The sequence below is a fragment of the Mycteria americana genome, chromosome 12, assembly GCF_035582795.1.
Source record: "Mycteria americana isolate JAX WOST 10 ecotype Jacksonville Zoo and Gardens chromosome 12, USCA_MyAme_1.0, whole genome shotgun sequence".
Taxonomy (NCBI): Eukaryota; Metazoa; Chordata; class Aves; order Ciconiiformes; family Ciconiidae; genus Mycteria; species Mycteria americana.
The window spans coordinates 18865062-18888035 of record NC_134376.1 but is presented as its reverse complement, the minus strand read 5'-3'; the positions used below and the strand labels follow the sequence as shown (position 1 = coordinate 18888035).

Here is a 22974-nt window from a genome sequence, read left to right as displayed (position 1 = left end):
AGCAGCAGGATGAAGCCTGAAGTGCCAAACCAATTCTCCTCAAAGTACGCAGGGACCGAGCCCTGACGCAAACTGCCTTCCTGGCACGGAGGCTCTTACTTTTCCATCACCAAAGAAACAGAAAAATAGCTCCTCCACTGTGGTGTAAGAAGCTCAAGGTTATTTGTTGCAATGGAGAGAGAGGCACTGGCTCTGAAAGTTAGCAGATATTATTGTATTATTTTAGTGATGTTTGCAACTGCTGGCATGGAGCAGTTCAGGCGCTGCTGAACTTCTGCGTGGCATTTCAGAAATTAAAAAGAAGCTACAGTGTTTGACAAAAAACTGCCTCTGCTGCTTGAGTGAGAATGTGTGGGCCAGGCTCCAGCACAACGTGAATGAAACAGGGCCTTTTAATAGAAACGCTGGCACGTCTGTTACTGTGGCAACACTGCTGGGCACCACTTTTTAAATTGATTCCCTCCCCCATACCCACTCCCGTGCTCCAGGAGCTGCAAGCATCTGCAGCACCCACTGAAGTTCACCAGGGTGCCTTGCAGGTGCTCAGCACTTGCCAGAATTAGGCCCCCTGAACATGCAGAGAAGTGAAGGGGTGCTGCAGAGCAGCAGAGTCCAAGCATTTGTTTGAAGATTCACAGATGCAGAGTGCCGGGGCAGGCACTTGTTCTGGGTAGCACAAAGCCTCCCGTGGCTTCTGTCTCAAAACTAATTGAAGCAGGATAGGATCTTACTGCCCGTGGGCAGCATCCTGCAGCAAGCCCCAGGCGCTGCAGCACTACCTGATCCAAGTCATAGGAGCAGGAATCCACCCGCTGCCGGAGGACGTTCCACTTCTTCCCACGGAACAAGCGCCAGAGAGATGACAGGCCGTAAATCTTCAGGCAGTAGAGCCTGAGCAAAGAGAAGACGCTGTGCATCAGAGCTGCGGGTTCCCGAGCTTCAACACAAAACAGCTGTCATCATTACACCCCTGCGCCCACTCCCCTACTGATGCCGCAGAACTCGGGGTGGCAAAAGAAATCAGCCCGAGAATGACGCAGATAAAATACTAATTGCTCAGTCAGCTGGCCCGTGGCATGGGCAAAGCAGGCGACTGCAGACAGCTCTGGACCACTGGAGGGCAACGGCCATGCCACGGCCCGGGGCTGCGGCAAGGGTCTCGATTTCTGCTCCTGTTGATGAAGAGGCTGGCATATGGGAAGTGGCAAGTAGCGCTGGAGGGTGGCCCCTATGAGCAGCCGCGATCGCCAGCCCCATGCCACCACCTTTTCTGCACTAAAAGAAGGAGCAAGTGTATTCCCCCGAGCTCACTTCTGTCTCTCCAGTTTAGATCTGCCCTGTTCCCCTTGCTTCACAGCTCTTCCACAGCAGGAGTGGCCAAGGTCTTACCTCTCACACTTGAGTCAATACAATTCAATTTTGCCACCACAGCACAGAAGGGCAAGGGAGAGGACTGGAGCCCCTGCACCTTCTTTAGTAAACCACAGCTTCAAACATCCATAAGAATGGGAAGAGATCAACTAAATGGCTGGTGGCACCCCTACCACATCCTCTCCTTAGGCTTTTGTAACTTGGTGCTATGACACTTGGAGCTACTTCCCTCCCAGAAAAATGGCAATGATGAGGGAAGCTTGGGGTGATAAGGGGTGGGAAATAGACACCCCTAGGGAATAACATAGAAGAAGAAAGAGCCCCTGGGATGGAGAAGAGGCACAAAGAGCCCTGGGCAGCAGTCCCCAGCACACAGGGATGTAAAGAAGGGGGACACAGCCAATCTAGGGGGCTGAACAGAGCCTGAGAAAGCCTGAGCTACAAAAGCCAGACTGGTTAACCAGCCTAGTTAAGGTGCGGAGGCTGCTCAGATTTCAAGGCAGTGTTGTGAAAGCAGAGGCAAGGAGTCTTATCCAAGAGAATAATCTGGTTTGAGGAACACCAACTGCTTCAAGGAATTGGCAGAGTGCCCCCAGACTAGCAGGCACAGCTCAGTGCACCAATCCCCAGGCAGGAGAGTGCCCAGGACAACTCCTCCAGGTTGCCGGTACACACCTGCCCTGTGCCACACACTCCCCCGCACACCCCGACACGGCACCAAGCGGGTGTTCCTGCTGGAGCACCTGCCCCACCTTCCCTGGCTGCCTGCACACACATGCCCGCTCTCGTTTCACCCCACGGTTTGTTTCAGAAGGCGATCTCAGGCTTCACCAGCACCTGAACCAGCAAATTCTTCCGCCAGCTGCAGGAATGCAAGGTGTTGTGGTGGCTGTGTTGATGTGGGTGACTGCTATCCCTCTCTGCCTCTGCATGGGGGGCACCTGGCACAGCAAGGGCAGTTTGGTGCCAGTGGCAAGATAAAAATATAGCTGCTCTATACTTCTAACAAACAGCCAAGGCAGGTAGACTGGCTCCCCGCAGCACACAAGGGAAAAGCAATCAGCTGAGAAAATGCTTTTCCTATTTCCACTCTCTGCACAATTAAGAGGAGCAACGCCACTCCTCACAGCCCAAAACAGAAATTCCAGTAATTAGAGGTGTTGGGAAGAGACTCCCCATTACTGACATTACTGATTTCAGGCATAAGCCCTATGCTCACAACAGAACTGATTCATAAACCTTACCTCAATATTTCTAACCATCCCCTAAACTGCCCATAACTAATTCTTCTGTTCTACTATTTCTTCTGTTGTTTGCAATGTAAAGCCCTCTGCTCACAGCCTGGGGAGGAACGATGACCATTCTGTACTTTATACACCAAAAGTTTCTTTATTACCTTGTCTTTCATTTCCTTGGCAAGAGCAGCGATTCTCCAGTGGCCTGTGTGGCACCTGCTGCAGCACGTGTTAATGGAGGGCAGGAGCAGAGCATGTTGGTGGGCACCATTTGCACAGTAACCCTGACATGCCCCGGACATGCCCCAAAGCCCTCTGCACTCCCACACACTCCCTCAGAGCCTCTGCCTGGTTCTCAGGCCGCGGGGCCCTCCAGCAGGTCCAGACAATGACACCAGGATGGTGTCACAGCCATGCTGTAACCCCAGACCTGCTGCCTGTGCTCCACAATGCAGACAAGAACCTCTGAAGGAGGGCAGAGGCAGGGACTTCGGGGCTTCTCCAGAAGTACAAGGGTTGCCCTTGCCTCCTCCTCTCCTCCAGTTCCCCTCAAAACTACTGGGTAGGGCACAACTGAAAAGAGTACTATAAGGTTGAATCAAAGGGATAGGGTGAACTGCTTTCTTGTGCTCTGCCTATCATGTAGTTTTATTTTTCAAGGTCACTACCACAATAAATAAATATTTAAATGCAGGAGAACTGAAAGATAAGCTGCTTGTACTGCTGTGGCCATCACTTCTACATGCATAAAAGAATGCAATAAATTAACTGCTGGCTAAACTGTGAATTCAAGAGAACTATGCCAGGACTGAATGCTCCACAAATTAAACACGTGTCCTGAGCGTTCAGGGGCCCTCCTCTCCAAACATATCCAAGACATAACCAAGAGAGATCAACTCACCTGGCTCCATAGACATAGAAGCAGTAGATGTGGAACGTCAGAAGCGCAATGATGTCAGAGAGGATGCAGAGAGCCACGGTCAGGCCCAGACAAGCTGACAGACCAACGTACCAGAGGATCATCTCAATGAATGGGGACATCAGGTGAATGTAGCCTAGCGGACATCGCAGAGTGTCAGTATTTGACTGAGGCATCTTCCTGTTGACACTCTCAAAAGACTGATTATCCATGCCCTAGAACATTGCTCCAGAAATCATAGCCGCGAAAGCATGGAAGTAAAACTGGAAAACTCCTTTAGATGCCATCTTCTGTTTAGGAGGGCCAACAAAAACTCTCTTTCCCCCTAGGTTTCTGTCCAGGTGCGGCAGCTCTGTGAGGAAGGGGAGGACACGCTCAGCTTAAACTGAGCAGTCACCTTGCTCCACATGTGATTTGCTTTTCTAGATTTGTGTCCAGGTTCCTAATTACATTTTTAACTGCACATATCAACCTCTACTGCAACCATTCCACTTTTCTTGCTATTCCCACAAAAGCCATCCCATATGGCTTCTGTAAAATAAAATAGTGTGGAGGCACACAGTCTCTTTCATCACTAAAGTGGAGCAAAGTCACAGAAACAAGACCATACTTGACTGGGGAGCAGAGTAAATTAGTATAATAACTGAGGAGTTCAAATGCATCATGACTATACTCCTTCATCAAGACACCTATCAAGGATAACAGGGGTGTGTTGAAATAACAAAATTGCACTAAGCTGAAGTCGGTGACAAGACATCCCAAATTTGCATCCCGAGACCACACTTCTCATCCCTATCCTATCAGCTGCCTCTTACAGGGCAAAGACTACAAAAGCCTACATAAGACCTAAAGCCTTCCCTTGGACCCTCACCACTAATGGCTCCAAGTAAGTAAGCTCTATCATGATTCGCACTTCTTGCAAAGCATCAACACAAACACTTTATTTAATATGCATGACTTCCTTGTGTGGGAATCCAACTTTGGCTTGAGTTCCCACAGCAGGAAGACTCACAGACAAGTCTGTACTTGCAGTAGTGCATTTTGATTCATTATTCACCTCTAGGCAAACATTAAACACTCAGGAGGGAAGAGATGAAAAGCGAGGCTGAAAAGTTAAACAATTGCACTTACTAATCCAAAGATGGATGTGGTAAAGGAAGAAGCGGCCCAAAACCTGATCCAAAGCTCGGTTCATTTTCAGTCCAGCTGGTGCTCCCATTAGCCACTGGAGCAGGTCCTGGAGCTCTTCAGCTACATGCTACAAACACATGGAAGCAAGGCACCTGAGATAAAAGACTGCTACCACACTGAACAAGTCCAGTGTACTGTACCTGCTACCCCCCCCCCCAAGTATTCTTACCACACCCTTCAAACCAATGGAAAAAAACGCATGCAAACTACTATTCTACAGACAACTAGCTAAATCAGAAATGCACCTTTATTGGCAAATGACTCTTTACTGAACCCAAACGTAATAGCAGAGAGGAAGCTGAACTGCTTAAACATGGAACAGGGCTGGGAACACAAACCTAGTGTTTGCTCATGGCCATCATAGACTTGCACAGTATGATTTTTTGGTGTAATAAAAGTTCTTGAAATAGATGGCAAATGCTGGTGCACAAAGTGACTTCTTTGGACAGTCAACTGAAAAAGTCAGAACTGAGCAAGTAACCTAACTATGGGGAAGGCTGTCAGGATTTTAAAAGGGGCAAGATGGCAGTGCACTCATGCGTGCACTGAAAAAAGTGAATTTTTACAAACAAGTAACCTATATGTGTTTACAGCAGGGTAGAAAACACAATTATAGAAATGTATTTCATACATAAACAAACTTTCTTGATACTCTGTGGTGTATTAGGCAAGATTAACCGTGCTGTATAGCACTGATCTTGCCTACCACTATCGTGTCTCTCTGCAGGCTTCATGGAGAGATACCCATGGCATCCCAGTAAAAAAGAAGCCCTGTGAATCATTGAAAAAAAAGCCTAATGGAGCTCGTCCCCAAATCACTGAGGGCTTTGACTCACAATTTCTGGTGATTCAATCCCAGGCTGATGTTATTTACTGTTTTTCCTCTCTCCACCCCACTACTCTGCCGGAGGTCTCCCTTGCAGTCAGCAGGGCAGAAGATGGGGTGGCTCTGCTCCTCAGCAGTTTGCACCTGACCTACTCACCTAAGCTGCAATCAGTGGTGAAGTCCATTTACCAGGCTGTGAATTGAGGCAGCTGAGAGCGGTAACCTCCAGCAATCACGTGGGGAACATACCTGGAAGAAGTGACCTCTCACACTGTCCCGCATGAACAGAGATCGGAAGTAAAAGCCTTCTACCTCTGAAAATCCCACCTATAAGTCAAGTCCATGCATGTGAATTGCACTGCAAATTGTGCACGTGCAGAAGAATCAAGACATGCTACCTGAAGCTGATGCACTGTAGCCTACTTTCCCCATCATTCATATGGATAATTTCCCTAAGAAAAAATGACTTCCAAGGAATGATTCCATTTTATTTATTAACCAACAGGATCCTTGCAAAATGAGTTTGTAAACATTTACTTTTGGTAAACATTTACTTTTAGTGCAGTGGCAAAATTAAGAGCTCCATCTTCAACTTATCCAAAAGAAATGCCTTGTTATTTCATTAATTTTCCCTCTGTCCCTTAAAATATCTCACTGCAAGTCAGAACTGATTTGAACCCATGGATCTTACCTCTGTGGCTGAGAAGTGTTAGCTACTTTATAAATAGACTGGTTTTAATATTTAAAGTGTTGGATTGGTAACTTAGAAAAAGCATTTTGGCATTTTAATGAAATATTTAAATGCTTGAAAGCAGTCCTTCAGCAAGGCTGTTTTTCACCACTGAATACTTCTGGAGGCTGCCAGTCCCAGAGGTGCTACTAAATTCTGACAGGGGCACGTAGTTCTGGGAAGGTGCCCTAGCTTGCTGTTATTTAGCTGGGCAAGGCATTTCAAAACATAGTCCTAAGGCATAACCTTGCAGGCTGTTTTCCAGCCAGATATTTTAGGACTGATCAATAGCAAGCAGCATCAGAAAAGGTGACTGGGAGTCCAATTCTCCTGTTGCAGTCAGGAATACTGAATGCGGCCAGTATTAATAAATAAGATACAGTGAATTGGAAGTGTTTCATAAAGGGGTGTAGGGACATTACCAAACTGGAGACTAAAGCTAACATGGTTTAGATGAGATCACTGTGGTAATATTTGCTTTACTGTCATGCTCTTCTTTCTAGTCCCCATATGCAGCGGGTCTAACGGTGACGTGACATCGACGGAGAAGGACACACAGCACACTGCGGGTGGGCATCGTGGGCACCGGGAAGCACAGTGCAAACTTCCTGAGTGCAGCATCTAGTGCAAGTCAGAGCAAGCAGAGCCAAAGCACTCCCAACCAGACACATTTGCCCTGTGTCTGTTGCAGGCGTTTGGGGCTCTAAGTTATACTATTTTACAAATTACCATCTAAGAATATTTTCCACGAAGTGTCCTCTCTGCTTGCTTTGTTTATGGATTAGCAGAACATGACAGAATAGGAACTTACATCCAATTATCTCTAAGCCCCCGTAACATTTTTGGAGGCATGATCGATGATAAATATTTAACTGTTTCAAAGAGATTACAGCTTAAGAAAAAGAGACATCAGCAAGGATGAAAGAGATGAAGGAGAAAAAGAAAGAAGATGGTTTATAAGAAGTTCTTTTTAAGAAAGAAGGCTGCCTTGTGGAAGGCAAAACCAAGGACAACCATTGGGAAGCCTGGTGGGAGCAAGAGGAAGAAGGAGGGTAGGAATTGTGAGGGCACCTACAGAGAGAAGATTATTCACGTTTTCCATTCTTGGATTTGAAAGGCTGTTCCAAAAATCAGTCCTTCATATTGCATACAGCTACTCGCCAGTTACTCCCTAGGTGTCTCTGAATCACATCTGCCTCATTTACTGACAAAAGCAACTTGTTATTACAGTCAGCACAGCGCAGCTCATCAAGCTGTGAAAGTGGGAGCTGCAGTCAATGATGTCTTGTGCATCATCAACAACTGCTAGCTAAGTGCTGATTTGAGAACCATTATATCAGGGGATGAAGAATGATGGCTAGGGAGCATTGCTTGATCCTCACATCAGCAGGCTGAGCTTGTGACCCTGGCAGTTGTCGAGAGCTAAAATAACCTACCTGCATCTGCTTCATTCCAGAGAGATGTTTGCTAGGAAAAAACATAAGCACTGCATCCAGCCCCCACACAGCTATGGCTTTGTCAGTATTAAAATCAATAAATCAAACCAATAAGGTTATACATTATGTAAGGTTAGTTTGTCAATATTAAAATCAATCAAATCAATAAGGTTAAAATAAGGTGATGTATATAACCTTATAATATATAATAATTCTATTATAACATATATAATGTTCTATTTACTAACAGATACGGAGATGTAAGGTCAATGTCATTATCAGATCTGGGGGACATACCAGAAGCAGAATAGCAAGGAGCATTAGGAAAGGGAAAGTAAGTCATTCTGCACATGGGAAAGTTTGCGTTACTGAACTTGGCAACACATAAGCACTTGAGAAAGCCCAAGTGATGGGAATAATGCGTACCAGACGGACACTCAGCAGCAAAGAGGAAACCTACTGCTGAATGGCTAAGGGGAGATTTTGCTGTCATACTGGAAAAGAAGTGGTGCTGGCTTGCACGCCAAATGCTGAAGTCATTGGTATATTTTGAGATCACTCAGATCTGCATTTTTTAAGGCCTGCACATAATGCATATAAATCAATGCCCACCGAAGGCAGTAAAAGGACTCCAGATGATTTTACGTCCACAATCTCATACGCTTGAAAGAAGAAAGTAAAGCTGGAAAGTAAGAAGAGTTGTAAGTGGCCTGAATTGATAAGTTTGGAGATATTGCAGAGAAGAAAGGCACCAACTGACTACGAAGCCACCCACACAAGGAGGAGTTAACACTTCCAGGAAAGCAAGTAAACAGCTCTTCCTGATACCAAGGTAATGAAGTCCACACATGTAGGAGACGTGGTGAAAATAACCGACACTATGGTGCATAAGTTGAGTGACAGATGAGCTAAATTACTGGAAGACGAACGAAGGAGCAACTCTCACAAGCAAGCCTATCCAGGACAGGTGCTGGGATCAGATACACCTTCAGCACAGAGAGCATCCATCTGCCAAAGACACTGGGCAGATGGAACCCCTCCTGGAGCCACCTGTGCAAACAGGAACGCAGCCAAAAGCCACTTCCTTGCAGACTCGTTAAGAAATCAGATTTCCGAGAGCTGGACACTTACAGCAATCCCATAGGGAGAGCTCTAGAGAACTTAAACTTCTCCAGCTGAAATAGCTGTAAAGGGAAAAGACTTAGGAATAAGACTTAGAAAAATATTTTTAGTGTATAGCTCAAATACAAGAGCACGTGTATTGCAAGAATTGTGGTCCTTTCTACCCTACTATTGCTGCTGAATAGTGTCTGCAGCAATCTTTAAAAGTTTGACTATGAAAGATAAAAAAAATAGCAATAATAATGATACACAGCTATGCTGGACACTCCATACACACTTTCTGAAAGCACAGCATGCACAAGATTGATCAGAGACCTATGGCCTGTAACAATTAAAAGGTTAGACATGGACCAAGCAGATCATCATCAAGGGAACCAGGAGCTCTTCCCAAGAAAGACAGGAGAAGTAGGAAAAATAAATTGCTGCTAGAATTCTCTAATCAGAATAAAATTCATCCCAACCAAGAAGCTGGAGAAAGAGCAAAGAGAAGACGTTCTCTAGCTGCTAGAAAGAAACTAATGGAAAGATCCACCTTCTCTCCCAGAAATGAAAGGAAAGCAGGCAGGGAAAGGATTAGGCTGTGCAGCTGCATGAACGTTGGCTGCACATGTATTCCCAAGACACAGAAGCTCTTAAAACGGAGCTAACATCAGATTAGTGGTCTGGTCCCCAGCCTCTGAAGTACATTATATGTTCCTTACTGCCACTAAACAGATATATTGGAGTACTGCACCTAAAATGAACCACCAGAAAAGCAGGATAGTATGAGTCATACTTGTTCTTCATTAATTTATGCTGATGTTGAGGGATCTTAGTGGGCAAGAGGAGTAACGTTTGAGAAAAATCACAGGACACAGCAAGTTTTCCTAGTTTACCATCTGTACACCAGAGCTCTTAGACAGGATTTCAGGTGTTTGTATCCTGACTAGCTAACGCCTTTGGATTTCCCCATGAAGTTGCTCTTCACAAGCACAGCTGCACTGCTTATCAAGTTTGACTTTTCAGCAGTTTATCAGATTCAACTCAGGTTACAGCTTGCTTTTTTTCCCCCAACGCCCCATATAGCAACAACTTGAGGACGCTTCCTCTTGACTCCAGAATAAAAGTATTCTGGCTCAATAACCACTCAACCTGCAGCTGCAGAGCTCTGTCCAAGCCATAATTGTTACTGTAGGAGCCGGAGCAGCCCTCCGGTAAACATCTTTATTACTATTCCCTGCACATGCAAAGCAGAGCTGTGTTCCTTTTGAGCAGCCCCTGCAGGCTTGATTTGAAGATTTCACTGTTCTTGAGGAGACCCAATTTGCATGACTTCAGACAGGACTCTCCCTGAAACCCTTGTGCGTAAGGCATTGCCTCTTTACAACTACCCGAGGCATCAAGAGCTGGTCAGTACCCACAGCAGGTGAAAGAGAAACAGCTTTGGCCAGACTTACATCAGCCATGGGGATGAGCGTGTCAGCAAGGTGACCAATTCGGTTCTTTCTGTACAGCCAAGACATCAGCAGTATCCCCAGAGCCACATCAATCAGCAGAGAGACAAAGATGTTGGCTTTCCTGCACGCAGGATAAAGAGAAACAGCGTTAGAGCAAAAGGAAGGACAGTGTTTAATGTTTCAATGACAACTGTCAGCTTCACTTACATAGCATCTTTAATGTCCCAGGGACACCAGGACAATTTACTGAAGAGGCACGGTGTAGAGATCTTTTGACTTTCACTGGTGTGCTGCTACTTCTGTGGCCAAACATGGAGCCACTTGGAGCCTGCCACACCACAAAACCTTTCTTAGTAAGGGGAGTGGGATTGAAGCTACAAAGAGGAATGTTAGACAAAGGGGGGATTTACCAATACTAAGGGCACCAGCCCTTGGAGTATCCACCTTGAGATCAGATGGCTTTCCAAGAGGTATACTTTAGTTGAACCACTGGTCAGTGTAATAAATAGTGTTTCTGGGTACACAAACATACCCAGAAGGGCTGCTGAACTGCCCCCTGAACTGCTAGAGTTTCTAAATGAAATTCTATGACCTGAGTTATTTGGGAAATCAGATTAAACAATCACAGTTACTTTTGGCCTTCAAATCTGCTAATCTATTTTAAGTGTTCCCTGGGAGTCTGTTACTGCAGGATCAGAGAACCACACAGAACAAGACTCGCTGTGTCATGGCCATAGGGCATTCAATAGTTTTCTGTGATCTCTGCCTCTCCCTGTTCCACTCACTGTGCTGCATGTTTGCTTCTTCTGTTACACTGACTTTGTTACTGTTGTTGGAGTCTCTGGTCTGCAGTTACTGCAAGAAAGATTCCCCAAAAGAGTGGGTGAAAGAGGGGACCATTTAAACTGTTCTGCTCTTATGGAAAGTGCCACTCAATACTGATTGCAGTTTTTGGTTAACAGCAGCATATGTGAAAGCAATGAGCTTGTGGGAGTAGTGATAACAAAGCACTACACACATGGGTGCAGTACAAGCTTTCCGTGGGCAATATCCCAGTTGCCTTTCCCAGGCTAGGGAAAAAGGCGTATATCTGGCAAAAGGCATAATTAATATAAACAGAGAGCAGAGTAAAGATCTGCAAACTAGCAGGGAGTAGAGCAAGGAAGGCACCATGACATCGTGCAGTGAGGACCCTGTAGTGCTGTGCGGGCACAGGATCCATGTTTTGGGTTCCCCAGAGGAGACAGGGCTAGAGCAAGGACATGCATGACTTTATGCGTACTCCATACCTCATTAGTTGAGTCTGGGTTTGAGCCTTCTTGTTGCTGCTGATGACCTGGAGGTGCTGCAGGCGATGTCCCAGCTGCTCACAAGTTGAGAGTTTGCTCCATAAGAAAGACAGAGGCCAAAACGTCAGCACCCTGCAGAAACACCACAGCAATGTCCTCTTTTGCTTTTGCCATACAGCAAGCTGTACAGCATACAAACTCCATGCAAAACATTCAGTGTAAAGCTAAGGTTGTACAACCAGAGATGGTGTCAACATATCATAATTAAAGAATATTAGATGTTAACTACTCTCTTAAAGGTTAACAGAATTAAGGCAGCCTTTCCACATCAAGACACCTAAAGCAGACAACCCAACCTCTCATTTCCATTCTGTAAAACCAAGTGTCTTGCTCTCCCGAGGAAGCCAGAACGCAATCCTGATTCCGCCCTGTGCTTTGGAATACCGCACTGGGATCGCACACTGCTCTAAGTCTCCAGGAGACTGGAGTCGAGGCAGTTGCATGTAAAGCGCAACAACACAACATGGTGCAACTGCTTCACAAATCCCAGTACTACTGCCCACAAGTCTCTGTCTAGTGTGAGCTTGGTATAATGAACAGCTGTGTTCTCCCTGCAGTTTCTGTCCCTCTTTTCTTTTTCTTCCACTTGATCCTTTTCTTCTTTATTACTTCCAAATTCCTTTCTCAGGGTCTTCATTTCTATCTTCTCTGCACTGCCTTGCCAAGGGTGACCAGCACTATGTAGATAACATGACATTTAGCATTTAATTAGGTTTCAAAGTTAACATGCACATTAGGCTTGTAGGGGAGGAAATATTCACACGGTTCTTTTTCTATGACTCAGAAGAAAAGCACTAAATGATGCTCAATTATTTTTGGGAGTTACTTTTATTACCACACAACCTATAAAGAAAGGAATGATGGTGATTTGTGTAGTCTAAAATGACACCACTGGACGCAGGCCGGTCAAAGAACGTACAGTAGCGGTATAGCAACACAAAGCCCCATGTTTGGTGTGGGGAATAAATTCTGATGTGGACATAATCTGGATCACTTCTTTCCTGTACACAATGGTTGTTTCACTATTTTCACAGTGTTTCACTGTTTCTTATTAAGGGTCCAGGAATCTATGTTCACTTTTAGTCGCTTTCTTCACCTACTCTCTCTCACTGCTTTGGCATATTCCTTCAGTTTACATTCATTCCAAACACTAAAATTATTCCTGGTATCCTGCTTTGCTTTTGAAATTGTACAGCTGTTTGGATCATTAGTGAGAGCGGCCTGGAGATGTCCCTGCAACATGTGCATGCCTTCCCTGGATTTCACCTGGAGGACTTCAGCCTGTCAGCCAGCAGCAGAGTGCCTTTCGGACTGGCCAGGATAAAACGCAGGATGGGTAGACTGGGGCTCCAGCTGCTATTTATACATTTTACACAAATCACAAGGGTATGGCTCGTTCAGAATCCTGCTCAGTTCATTGTGGTTGCTATCCCCTTCCTTCCCCCATCCTCCTGAGCCCTTTCAACCATCCTTCGTGCAAGGTTTGTCAGCTTAAAAAACGGAGTGCTGAAGTCCCCCCTTCACCCTCCCCATTCAAATTTCACACACATTGGTTTTGAAATACATGCAGTGTACTGTGAATCATTCTTCTTAATTTGAGGCCTCCGAGTTACTCAGCTCGTCGTTACAGCCTCCCACCTTAGAGACAAATGAATGCACTGTTCTTCAGCTGACTTGTCAGGAGGTGGTATCTAAAGTGGCGGAGGAAAGAGTGCCGTGCAGGGGAGGGCGACACGGGGGGCGACTGCACTGGCCGCTGATCTCAAAGACCTGGGTTCGCAGATTCACCGAGGCACAAGTGCAGAAGAGTTTTCTCTTCCAATTATATCCTAGCCCAGTGCTTACAAATTCTGCCGTGGCAAACCTCTGCTAGAGCAGAGAATTGCACTTGAAATGCAAAGAAAGGGGAAGGAGAAATGCTCTACCTGTGTGGTTATGTACAGACGACTGGAGGTGAAAAATTACTGGTCAGGCCAACAGCTGCCAGACCATCTCAGTTCAAGTAGAAAGCAACGACTCTGGGGCCCTGTGCTAAACACTCACTGGGCTGACAGCGTCCCCATCCTCTCCCAGCGTCGCGTGTCTCTTACCATCCATTGCTGCTCCACAACTCCCCAAGCCAGAGGCAGCTACCTTGTGGGTCACCCACCGACCAGATGCCCCTGGTCAAAGGAAAGGACAGGCTGCTGCTCTCTTCTGCCTGAGGAATGTCTTGCACAAGTGAGAATGATTTTCAAAGCAGCCTCATCCCCAGGAGCACCCCCCAACACGTGCACTCACTGCAGCCTGCAACGGGTAAACGCATCTCCTTGACTGAACAGGATGGGCCCAAAAGACACGTCAGAGGTCTGTGCTTGTCTGTACTATGACTGACTCTCTTTTCTTTTCACTTAACATCAAGAGGACAACCTATATTCCACTTACATACTTTCTTTGGAAAGTAAATACATACACATACTTGTTTAAATAAAAATACAAACATACTGCAAAAAGCTCAATATAATAGTTGCAAGATGTGCTACGGTAACTCTCATCTCTAGGAGCACTGAGGAAGAAAGCCAAAAATATTTCTTGCGTGGTCTCCTACCCCTATGCATATCGACTATGCATTGCCAGAAATGCTCCCGCTTGTTTACCACACAGTATATAGAATGATTTTCAGAAGTGCAATGGAAAACCAACCAAATTTAAAAAAAAAAAAAAAAAAACCACCAAAAAACCAACCAGTGACATTGTGTCATTGCATTATTTAAGTAGCAGGAGATCTTTGGGGTATTTCCAAATATAAGGAATTTTAGCAATAAATTAACATAGCCTGCATGAGTAAATCTTGATTTTCCAATTCAATTTTTTTTCCAAGAGTGAGAATGGATTTTTCAGGTATCAGATGAAAAGCAATCTTTCCAAATCTGGATCACATGCAAATATTAAAGATCCATTAACCAGAACCCCCAGCTGCCTTTTTGCTCCTTGCTAGAAACTGCAGGAACAGTTCCTCCCTTCTGGATGAGGAATCAGAAGTCATGGTGTTTGTAAACGGACTTTTTTGAAAAGGAGCACACAGACTTTATTGCCTCAATACTAAATTATCCTGATGTCCCCAACAGCACACTAGAGACCTTCAGCGGTAATGGAAATCCTGCACACAAGTCCCTCTGAAGAGAGAATTGCAGTGGCCACCCCTTGGCACGAGGTGGTGCTGAAGAAGTGCCTTAATTTGAGATGTACAGGACTCGAGTGCTCCGGATAAGCTTGCATGGATGTCAGCGCTCACTTTCGGACATTTCTAGCGCTGCTGCCCTGCTTCCCCGGCACAAATACACAGCAGTGGCATATCCAAAAAAGCCTCAAGCCTCCGCAGCCCGAGAGGACATCACTGATCTCTTTCTTTAGCTTTTCAAAGCTGACTATCCCTCAACATGACAAAAACCTGGGAAAGACAGACGTCCTGTGACCAGATGGAGCAAAAACCTCGTAGACCTTATTTTATGGGATGTCCTGTCCCAGCACAGGGAGGAGGGGACTAGAAGGACACCTGCACATGACATCTTGAACCCTCCCTGCCTTGTGTATTTTGGCACAAAGGAGGTTGTACCACACATCACATGCTAAATTGAACAAAATTACATTAAATGACTTAGAAGGTCAAGCAGGAGGTTTGTTATAAAGCTAGGTACTAATCTCTGTTCTCCAAGGCTGATGTTTTAAAACACCCGCAAGATAAGTAAATATAATGCTGATACTATGGGTGAATAAACAAAGCAGAAAGAAACCTGTATTTACCTCCCAAGGTTAAGAACAAGTTCAGCCTAGGTTTACACACAGCAAGCCTCGCATTCTGCCTGCTGGTACGTACAGCTGGCTGCTAGCCTGGCTGCTGCTCTGGCTCAAAACGTCCGTACTGGGCTTAGGAAAAGCTGAAATCAGAAGAGCTCTTAATAAGCTGGGTAGCAGCTATCTGTCCCCAACCTGCCAGACTGAGCTCGAGCTCCCAAGTTATGCTTAGACTGTGGCCTTCTGGAGACCTGCAAGGCTTGGGCTTAACCTGACTCTAAGCCTGGTCTGAGTCCTAGCACCAATCAAGGCGGGCAAGTCTGACCTTGAGACCAAGTGCCTATGCAGAAGAGGATCATCCTGTTTGTTGGTAGTCGCACACAGTCCACAGACAGCCAGAAAAAGGACCTTCAGAGCTGACTCCCAATCTTCTACCCAACCACAAAGTTCTGACTTAGTTACCATTAACAACCATTAACTTTGTTACTGTTAACAACCATTAATGCATAGTCAGTGTCTACAGAGCAGTCCCAGGAACCAGTGGTCCTTGATTAAAACAGGTTTGGGTTTGACCCTAGACCTCTTCCAATAAAGTAGCCCAAAAACGGACAGTTTTCTCTTTGTGTACCAAGATGTGTAACCCAACTGTTCAGAAAATCTTTGCATATGAAGAGTTTCGCTGTAATTTTTTTATTACAGTATCATACAACTGGAAATCTGTTAAAAGACTCCGTTCCCCATACCCTTAGGCTGTACTTGAGAAGATTTATCCATGAATACAGTAGTAGCTGTTATCCAAATTTCATCAATCAAAGTGTCCCCTTGCAGCTTGGAACCTGAACTCCACTCCCCTCTCTGGCACAACCTCTCTAGGCAGGCTGACCAGATGTGTTACTAAGTTTTATATGCAGAAGCTTCTCCCCTTCAAATCCGCTCAGAATTCCTCTTCAGTGCAAGCACTTGCCACGCGTTACGTTTGAAGCATCCTATTCAGTTTCATGGTCGTGACAATGGGATTTCACCAAGGATTCATGTAGACCAGCATTCCCTGTAACCTGCTATAAGGTGCCAAAGTTGCAGCACCACCGTCTGTTAGAGACGACGGATTTTAGACACACTATTTGCTGATGTTTCACAGCTGTGGAGGGATCCATAGCAAACAGGGAATAGGGAGTAGCAGCTATCGAGCCATTAAGGAGATCCTCATCTCATTCTGTCAGCCACGGAATAGCTGAAAACCCAATGTTTCAGCTGTGATGAAACTGAAGTGGGGCTGAGCTACCCCTGCTGCAAATGCGGAGATCAGTGCATCCCCAGAAAACCTCCCCACTCCTTGAAGAGCTCTGCCGTATTTGAGGGAGCCTTTAGCCTTGTGTTTTCAATGGAGCTCCCCAAACATTAACAGCAGCTCTGAGGCAGCCTGTTTCCAACAGAACGGTTTTGTATCAACTGTATTTCTCACTGGGGTTGAGCAGGAACCCTGAAAATGCCTAAACATGAACTACATTTCCATGCAAAACATAAGCTGGCCAATGTTGCATCACTTACCTGCTCCTGCAGATCCCAGAGACAAGTGAAACCAGGAATGTCAGCAGCATGCACGCAGGCACAGAGGCCTGCTTCATCAGCTCTACGATGATACTAGCTTCAACACCATCCGACTGCCAGTGGGTCAACTTGATGGGCCCATCGTCGTATCTGTCCGTCATGAACAGTACCTTGCTCTTCGCAACTGTGTCAAAGATAGCAGAGAGCTTTGAAGCATCGTCTGCCTTGTGGTCAGTGGAGGTAGCTGTGTCCAAAGGGGGATGTAGATGGGAAAGCATGACTTTGCGCTGGTCATAGTATACCAAGATGATTTCTTCCTCCTTAGGGTTGTTACAGTGTTTCTGAAGGGTAGAACAGCTCCAGAATTTGCTGTCTCCTTCTTTGCTTATCTGAATCCATGGCTCATGGGAAAATATTGTCCCAAGGTCTTCTAAGAACTCACTCAGACTCTCTTCTTTCTCCTGTTTGCTGTTGCTCCATGAGCCAAGCACAGAAACACTGACTTTAGTCACCCGTTGGACTTCACTGAGATACTGCTTCACCTGGACAGGAATAAAAGGGAAATGGACCACGGCAAGGATAACAGCAGAGTTCTGTTCGGAGATCCAGCGGCCGATCAAAATGCCACTTTCTGCCGAGGAGCAGCATGACGGAAAGAAGACCTTAAGTACCATGGCAACGATCTTGGAAGAACAGTACTCCTGCCAATAAACACAGAAATAAAACTTGAGAATGGTGATTAAATGCAAGGAAAATTTGAGCTGACCAAAGTCACTGGTGACGAGGCCCAGTCAAGTTTTAAAACACTAAGTCCAACCATTCGCCTCTGCACTGAAACTAGATAATGAACTAGACTAATAAAACAGTAGTGACAGCCAACAGGGATTTCAAATAAGAGAAGTGTTTAGGAGGTTCCTGATAATCTGCAGTCTTTGAAGTGAGGGGTGGCGAGCCTGGAGTTTCTCAGCAAAGCCCTTTTCCCAGTCCTGGAGCAGTGTTTCACAATGGTATGCTGAGAGGCACAGCCTGTAGGACCGGCCAAGATCAGGAATCCATCCAGTCTTGGATCTTGGATCTGACACTGGATACGCCCGAGTACTTCCTAGAGAAAGGACTACATCATACCACACCATAATGCCTCTGGGGAATATCTCCTCCTATTACCGACAATCAAATATTGGTTTATTCTATAAAGCCAGATAATTTCAGAACCTCCTTCGTCATCTAGGAACCCAGAGCTGTGCTCTGCAAAAAACTCACTGAACAACCTTGGTCAGATCACTCATCTCCTCTTCTCTCCCTTGCCTCATCTGGAAACAGAGATGATAATTTTGTCAAAAGGGACTATAGTCATTAACTGATGGAAGTTTACATAGCAGTTTTAATTCATTACATACAAGATCCTAAAAAAGGAGAAGCACCTCTGCTTTATCAGTGTTCTTTATCTACAACATTTTTCTTCATGTCATTAAGAAAACATCTCAATGGCTTTGTAAACTTTTACAAAAAGGAGCTTTGAGGCAGTTGACAATGTCTCTTTAAATAAGGTGGAGGATTCTAACAGAAATATAATTGCAGTAAGGAGGGCGCTGGCGCAGAACAGTCGGCATCCGGCGCCTGTTGTCCTTTCCCGTCCTTCAGTGCTTTGTTAGAGATGTGAAAACTCCGCAGGCCCCCGAGGCTGGCTCCTCTGCGAGGGACCCAGTCAATCGGAAAGAGGAACACAGAGTGTATTTATAACACATAGAGAGGATGCGCAACGTGGAGGTCCCTGGTGTTTTTGGTTTTCTCTCTTTTTAATACAGGACAATTGATCTAGTAAATCTCAGCACCTGGCAATTTGCTATGGCATGGAGGCAGCAATGGGGAAGCAGCAAAGGCGAGTGATTAACCTACTCCCAGCCCCACAGCCCTGCCAAGTACAGCAGTACGAAATGTCTGCTCACGGATGAGCTGTCAGCCCCTCGAGGCAGCAAGGTGAAGTTTCCTTGATGCACGGCTCGCTCCTCCGATGGGAAAAGCACCAGAGTTGCTGTGTTTGCAAGGAGTAACGTTTTTTTTCCCAGGCCTGAATTTTCCCTTCTACTGCAAAACCGCAAAGCACACCCCGAGACTTCCCCTCAAACAGGCGCAAGGTGCTCATGAGGGACTTTGTTTGCAGCATGCTGCTGGAAGCAGACAGCATTCACAGGTGCTGAGGGCAGTGAGCACCGTCCCTCGCTGCCTCACAGACCCTCCAGCCCACGGCGAGATTTGGAGGCCACAGAGGGACTTCCACCTCTCCCTCCTTGACCAGAAAGATAACCTCGGAGAAGCGGAGTCTGTGAGGAAGCAGGATCTCAGAAGAACCTCAAATATTATGTGTTCCCCCAAAGGGCTGGAAGCCTCCAGCAGAAGGGGAAGGGAAGCAGAAAGATGTTTCAAAGGAAGGGTAGAAAAATGGCAGATGTGACACCCTGAGACAGTAAGGGTGCAGGACACCAGGCATGGGAAACACCAAAGACTTGTAGTACAATTGAAAAACATCATCTTTCACCAAAGCTTAATGACTATTAGACTCAAATGGACTGAAAACCAAGACATCCACGCTTCTTTTCACTTCTATTGAAATAGCTAAGACTTCATTATTTTTTGGTGGGGTTTTTTTGGAAGACCACCAACGCAACAAAGAACACATATCCTATCTGAAGAGTTGTCCCTGACACACACAGGAAGCCTTGGTGAAAATCACCTAACAGACACAATTAATTAGATTGACCCTTAAAAAAAAATGAAATAAACACCATCCCCTACATTTTGCTTTTCTTTTAGAAAGACTGTAGTTTGTCCAAGGATACCAGCCAAAATGGTCTCCCCTGCACCACCTCTCCTACCTCCTTGCCTATCTCAAATTGTAAAGAAACATTATCAGGTGAGATGAGATTTGCTTCATGATTTAGCTTTAGGTTTGAAAAAGAATTTTCTTTTTTTTTTTTTTTTAATAAGACCCACAGACATATTCCCAGGAAAAAAGAAATAAATTATATCAATACAGGGGCTCTGAAAGGAAAAATAACAGATTGAACATGTCGGGAATGTACATACACACATATGCTCAGAAATTATTTAAAATAATATACATTTAGCTTGAGTGATAATTTAGCTATATCGCAGTACGAAAACCTTACAAGCGAAGTTTACCAATAACTGAATACTCTAAAAACTGAAATTGAGCTCGATATTTTAAAGAACCCAGAGAAAAATGAAGAAAATAAGTAACTGAATGGGGCTTTTCAGTATTTCTATTTTAATTACCAAAGCTACCACCAGTAATATTGGACAGATAACTTTTTAAAGTTGAATTTTTATTCTTCTTTTTCCTCAAGAGATGTCACAGTTGTTTGAGAGTATCGCTACAAGAGACTTCCCGTGTCTCTGCACAGCTGTCCTTCTTAAAGGTTTGTCCATCCATTGGACATTTCAGAGAAGAATTATCAACTGACTCTTAATTCAAACATTTATTTTTCACTGAGATTTTTTTTTAAAGATAGCCACAGTCATCAGGGAAAACTTCTCAGGGAGAAGAAACATTTCTCATCCTTATCTTCTCTAGTTTGTGAGTTTTTCCTCTTACACCTTCCCCAACCTTTTAAATTAACTTAGTTTTATGCAGCTAACTACTTTGGCTATAGCTCAGGTTAAATAATACCTAAGCACATCATCTGCCCTTCGGCTGCTGCAGATATGGCAGAGAGGAGACTGATACAATTTTCAGGCTGTACAAAATATCTCGATAGCTGAAAACTATCAACTATTCATATGTTAACGCGGCATACAGTAGTAACCAGGGAGCCAGCCTGGGAGCTCAGGCGGCAGCGTTTGTATTCCCAAATCCATGGCTGGTTGTGCATCCTACCTTATTCATTTCAACAGACTGTTTGACATCTAAAGTTGACATTTTAAATGTCATCACAGTCAACTGTTTCACTGCTGCTAATTTTAACAGAAATATCCTACCAATATGCTTAGTCCACGTTCATGAAGTGCCTAAGGTCTTCCAGATCTGCTCATTCCTGCCGGAAGGCCCCAGCTTTTCCCTGAGATGCCACACAGCATCAACGCAACGATCTCGGGCGCAGCAAAACCAACAATGGGCACCACCTAAAATGCATCAACGCAACCAACAAATGAAGAAAGGGCCCCAGGACTGATTCATTTCAGAATTTTAGATGGAAAAGCAAAGGCAAGCAGCGGGACACGGCCCCGGTCTCACCACGCGGGCTGCCCCGTCGCCACCAGCCCTGCCAAGGGGTGCTGCCCGCTGGGCAGACCCACGCCTGAGCATCCCGAGGTCTTTCCATGGGGTTCAGAGCCACCAGGCCCGGGGATACAGAAAGCACTGACAAGCTGGCCACGGCTGTCCCGGGGGAGCAGGAGCACGGCTCTCTCCTGCAAAGTCCACCGACTTCTTGCTCATCCAGTTTTTTACCGTTTTTAAATGGGATCTTAGGGCACGGCTGGGCCGAGAGACAGCAGCAATGAAATGCCTCCTCCCCGACACCCCTCGTTCAAGTCCAAGGCAGATTCAATCACCACCCCCTTGCCCTCGGGCTGCCCCCACAACGCCCTCGGGACCCTGCGCTGCCGCCCCCGGCCCAGGCTACTCCCGCGCTGAAGCAGCCGGTAAGGGCTGAAACCCCCAGCCAGGCCTCGGCGGGGAGGGAGCCCCGGGGCCGGGCCGCTGAGGGCAGGCGGGGCCGGGCAGAACCCCGCGGCCGGGCAGGCCTGCGCGCCCCGCTCCCCCCGCCGCCGCCCGCCGCCGCCGCCTACCGCCCGCTCCGCCACGCCGGCCGCTTCCGGGCGCCGGTTGCTCGGAGACGCCGCTGGCGCCGGGCTGTGCACGGCGGCGGGCCCGGCCGGCGCCGGGAACCGGGCTCCCGCGTTCCGCCCGCGCTGCGGGGCTGCCGGTGCTCCTCTCCCGCCCTGCTGGCCCGGCGCTCTTCCCCGCCCAACTCCCCTTTCCCCCTGGTTTTTAAGCCTGGAGAGGGCCCGGAGCAGCTCACGGGCCCGGAGCTGCCGCGGCGAGGTCTGCCTCGGCTTACCCGGCAGCGCCGCTCCCCAGAGGCTCGCCCCAGCGCCTTTCCGCGGGGCCGCCGGCTGAGCTGGCCGATAAGGAACGCCAGCTCGCCCAGCCCTCAGACACGCCAGCCCCCGGGCGTGGGGCAAGGCCAGGGAGTCGCCTTTCCTTGTGGGACCCCGTTGTTCCCCATCCCCAAAGGCCCGGGGCTCGCCTTTCCCCACGGGACCCCGTTGTCCCCCATCCCCACCGCCTCAGCAGGCTCCTGGCCGGGCAGAGGCCCGCGGGTGCAGATGCAAGCGCCCCGGAGCTTCCCTCCTGTCACCCAGCAGCGGGTCGGGGCCGTGAGGGTGCAGCCGAGCTCGGGCGGATGCTGGGCAGCTTGAGGAGGTCCCACATGGAAAGGGAGAGCGGGTGCGGAGGCGAGGGCACAGGCCCCACAGGGGCGGGCTAGAGAAAAGGTTTTGGGTTTTTTTTGTTGGGTGCCACAGAATTGGAAATAAGGTGGGGGAAGACTGGTTTTCTGGGAGCTCACGTGAAGGGAGGGGATGGGACAGGCTCATCCCTGTTCCTGCAAGCCATGCAGCCTCCCTCCCTGCTGCCAGGCTGGCTCCTGGGGCTGCCTCGCTCTGCAGGGAGAGGGGGTCTGGGAGGGCACCACAGGGTGTCCATCGTCTTTAGCGCTTGTTCCAGGCCAGGGAGGAGAAAGGGTCCTCTCAGGGGTTCGTTTGGGATGAGAGGTAGTGACTGGACTCGGGTCTTGGACATCAGCAGAGGCCGAGGAGTCATGCTGCTCAGTGCCTGTGCTGAGGGCTGGAGGGGAGGGAGAGGAAAACGCCCTTCCCTCTGCCACCACACCCTGCCCGCCTTCCCCTGGCCTCTGCTGATAAAGACAGTGGCTGTGGCTCCCTGAGCCCTCCTCTCCGCGGGGAGAACAGGACAGCAGGGCAGGCTCAGCCCCAGGATGTGGCTTGATGTGAG

At 47.1% G+C, this 22974-nt stretch overlaps 1 protein-coding gene across 14 annotated transcripts in view; it reads right to left on the bottom strand.

Moving 5' to 3' along the window:
* Nucleotides 1–22067, bottom strand: part of PIGQ (phosphatidylinositol glycan anchor biosynthesis class Q) — a 38472-nt gene extending 16405 nt beyond the window's left edge. For 6 of the 14 annotated variants that reach the window (XR_012777570.1, XR_012777569.1, XR_012777571.1 and 3 more), the window contains exons 1-8: nt 20934–21492; nt 18206–18247; nt 16938–17638; nt 11556–11687; nt 10267–10387; nt 4657–4783; nt 3508–3661; nt 780–891 (exon numbers count right to left, since the gene is read on the bottom strand). Coding sequence is in view for 11 of the 14 variants with exons in the window: in XM_075514773.1 (XP_075370888.1) it covers nt 780–891; nt 3508–3661; nt 4657–4783; nt 10267–10387; nt 11556–11687; nt 16938–17638; nt 18206–18247 (1389 nt within the window). In the remaining 3 variants the exon portion in view is untranslated. Of the gene's footprint in view, nt 1–779; nt 892–3507; nt 3662–4656; nt 4784–10266; nt 10388–11555; nt 11688–16937; nt 17639–18197; nt 18248–20933; nt 21495–21746; nt 21972–22018 lie in introns of those variants that run through there. The other 8 variants (XM_075514782.1, XM_075514783.1, XM_075514774.1 and 5 more) reach the window with 7 other exon arrangements.
* Nucleotides 22068–22974: the final 907 nt, after the last annotated feature.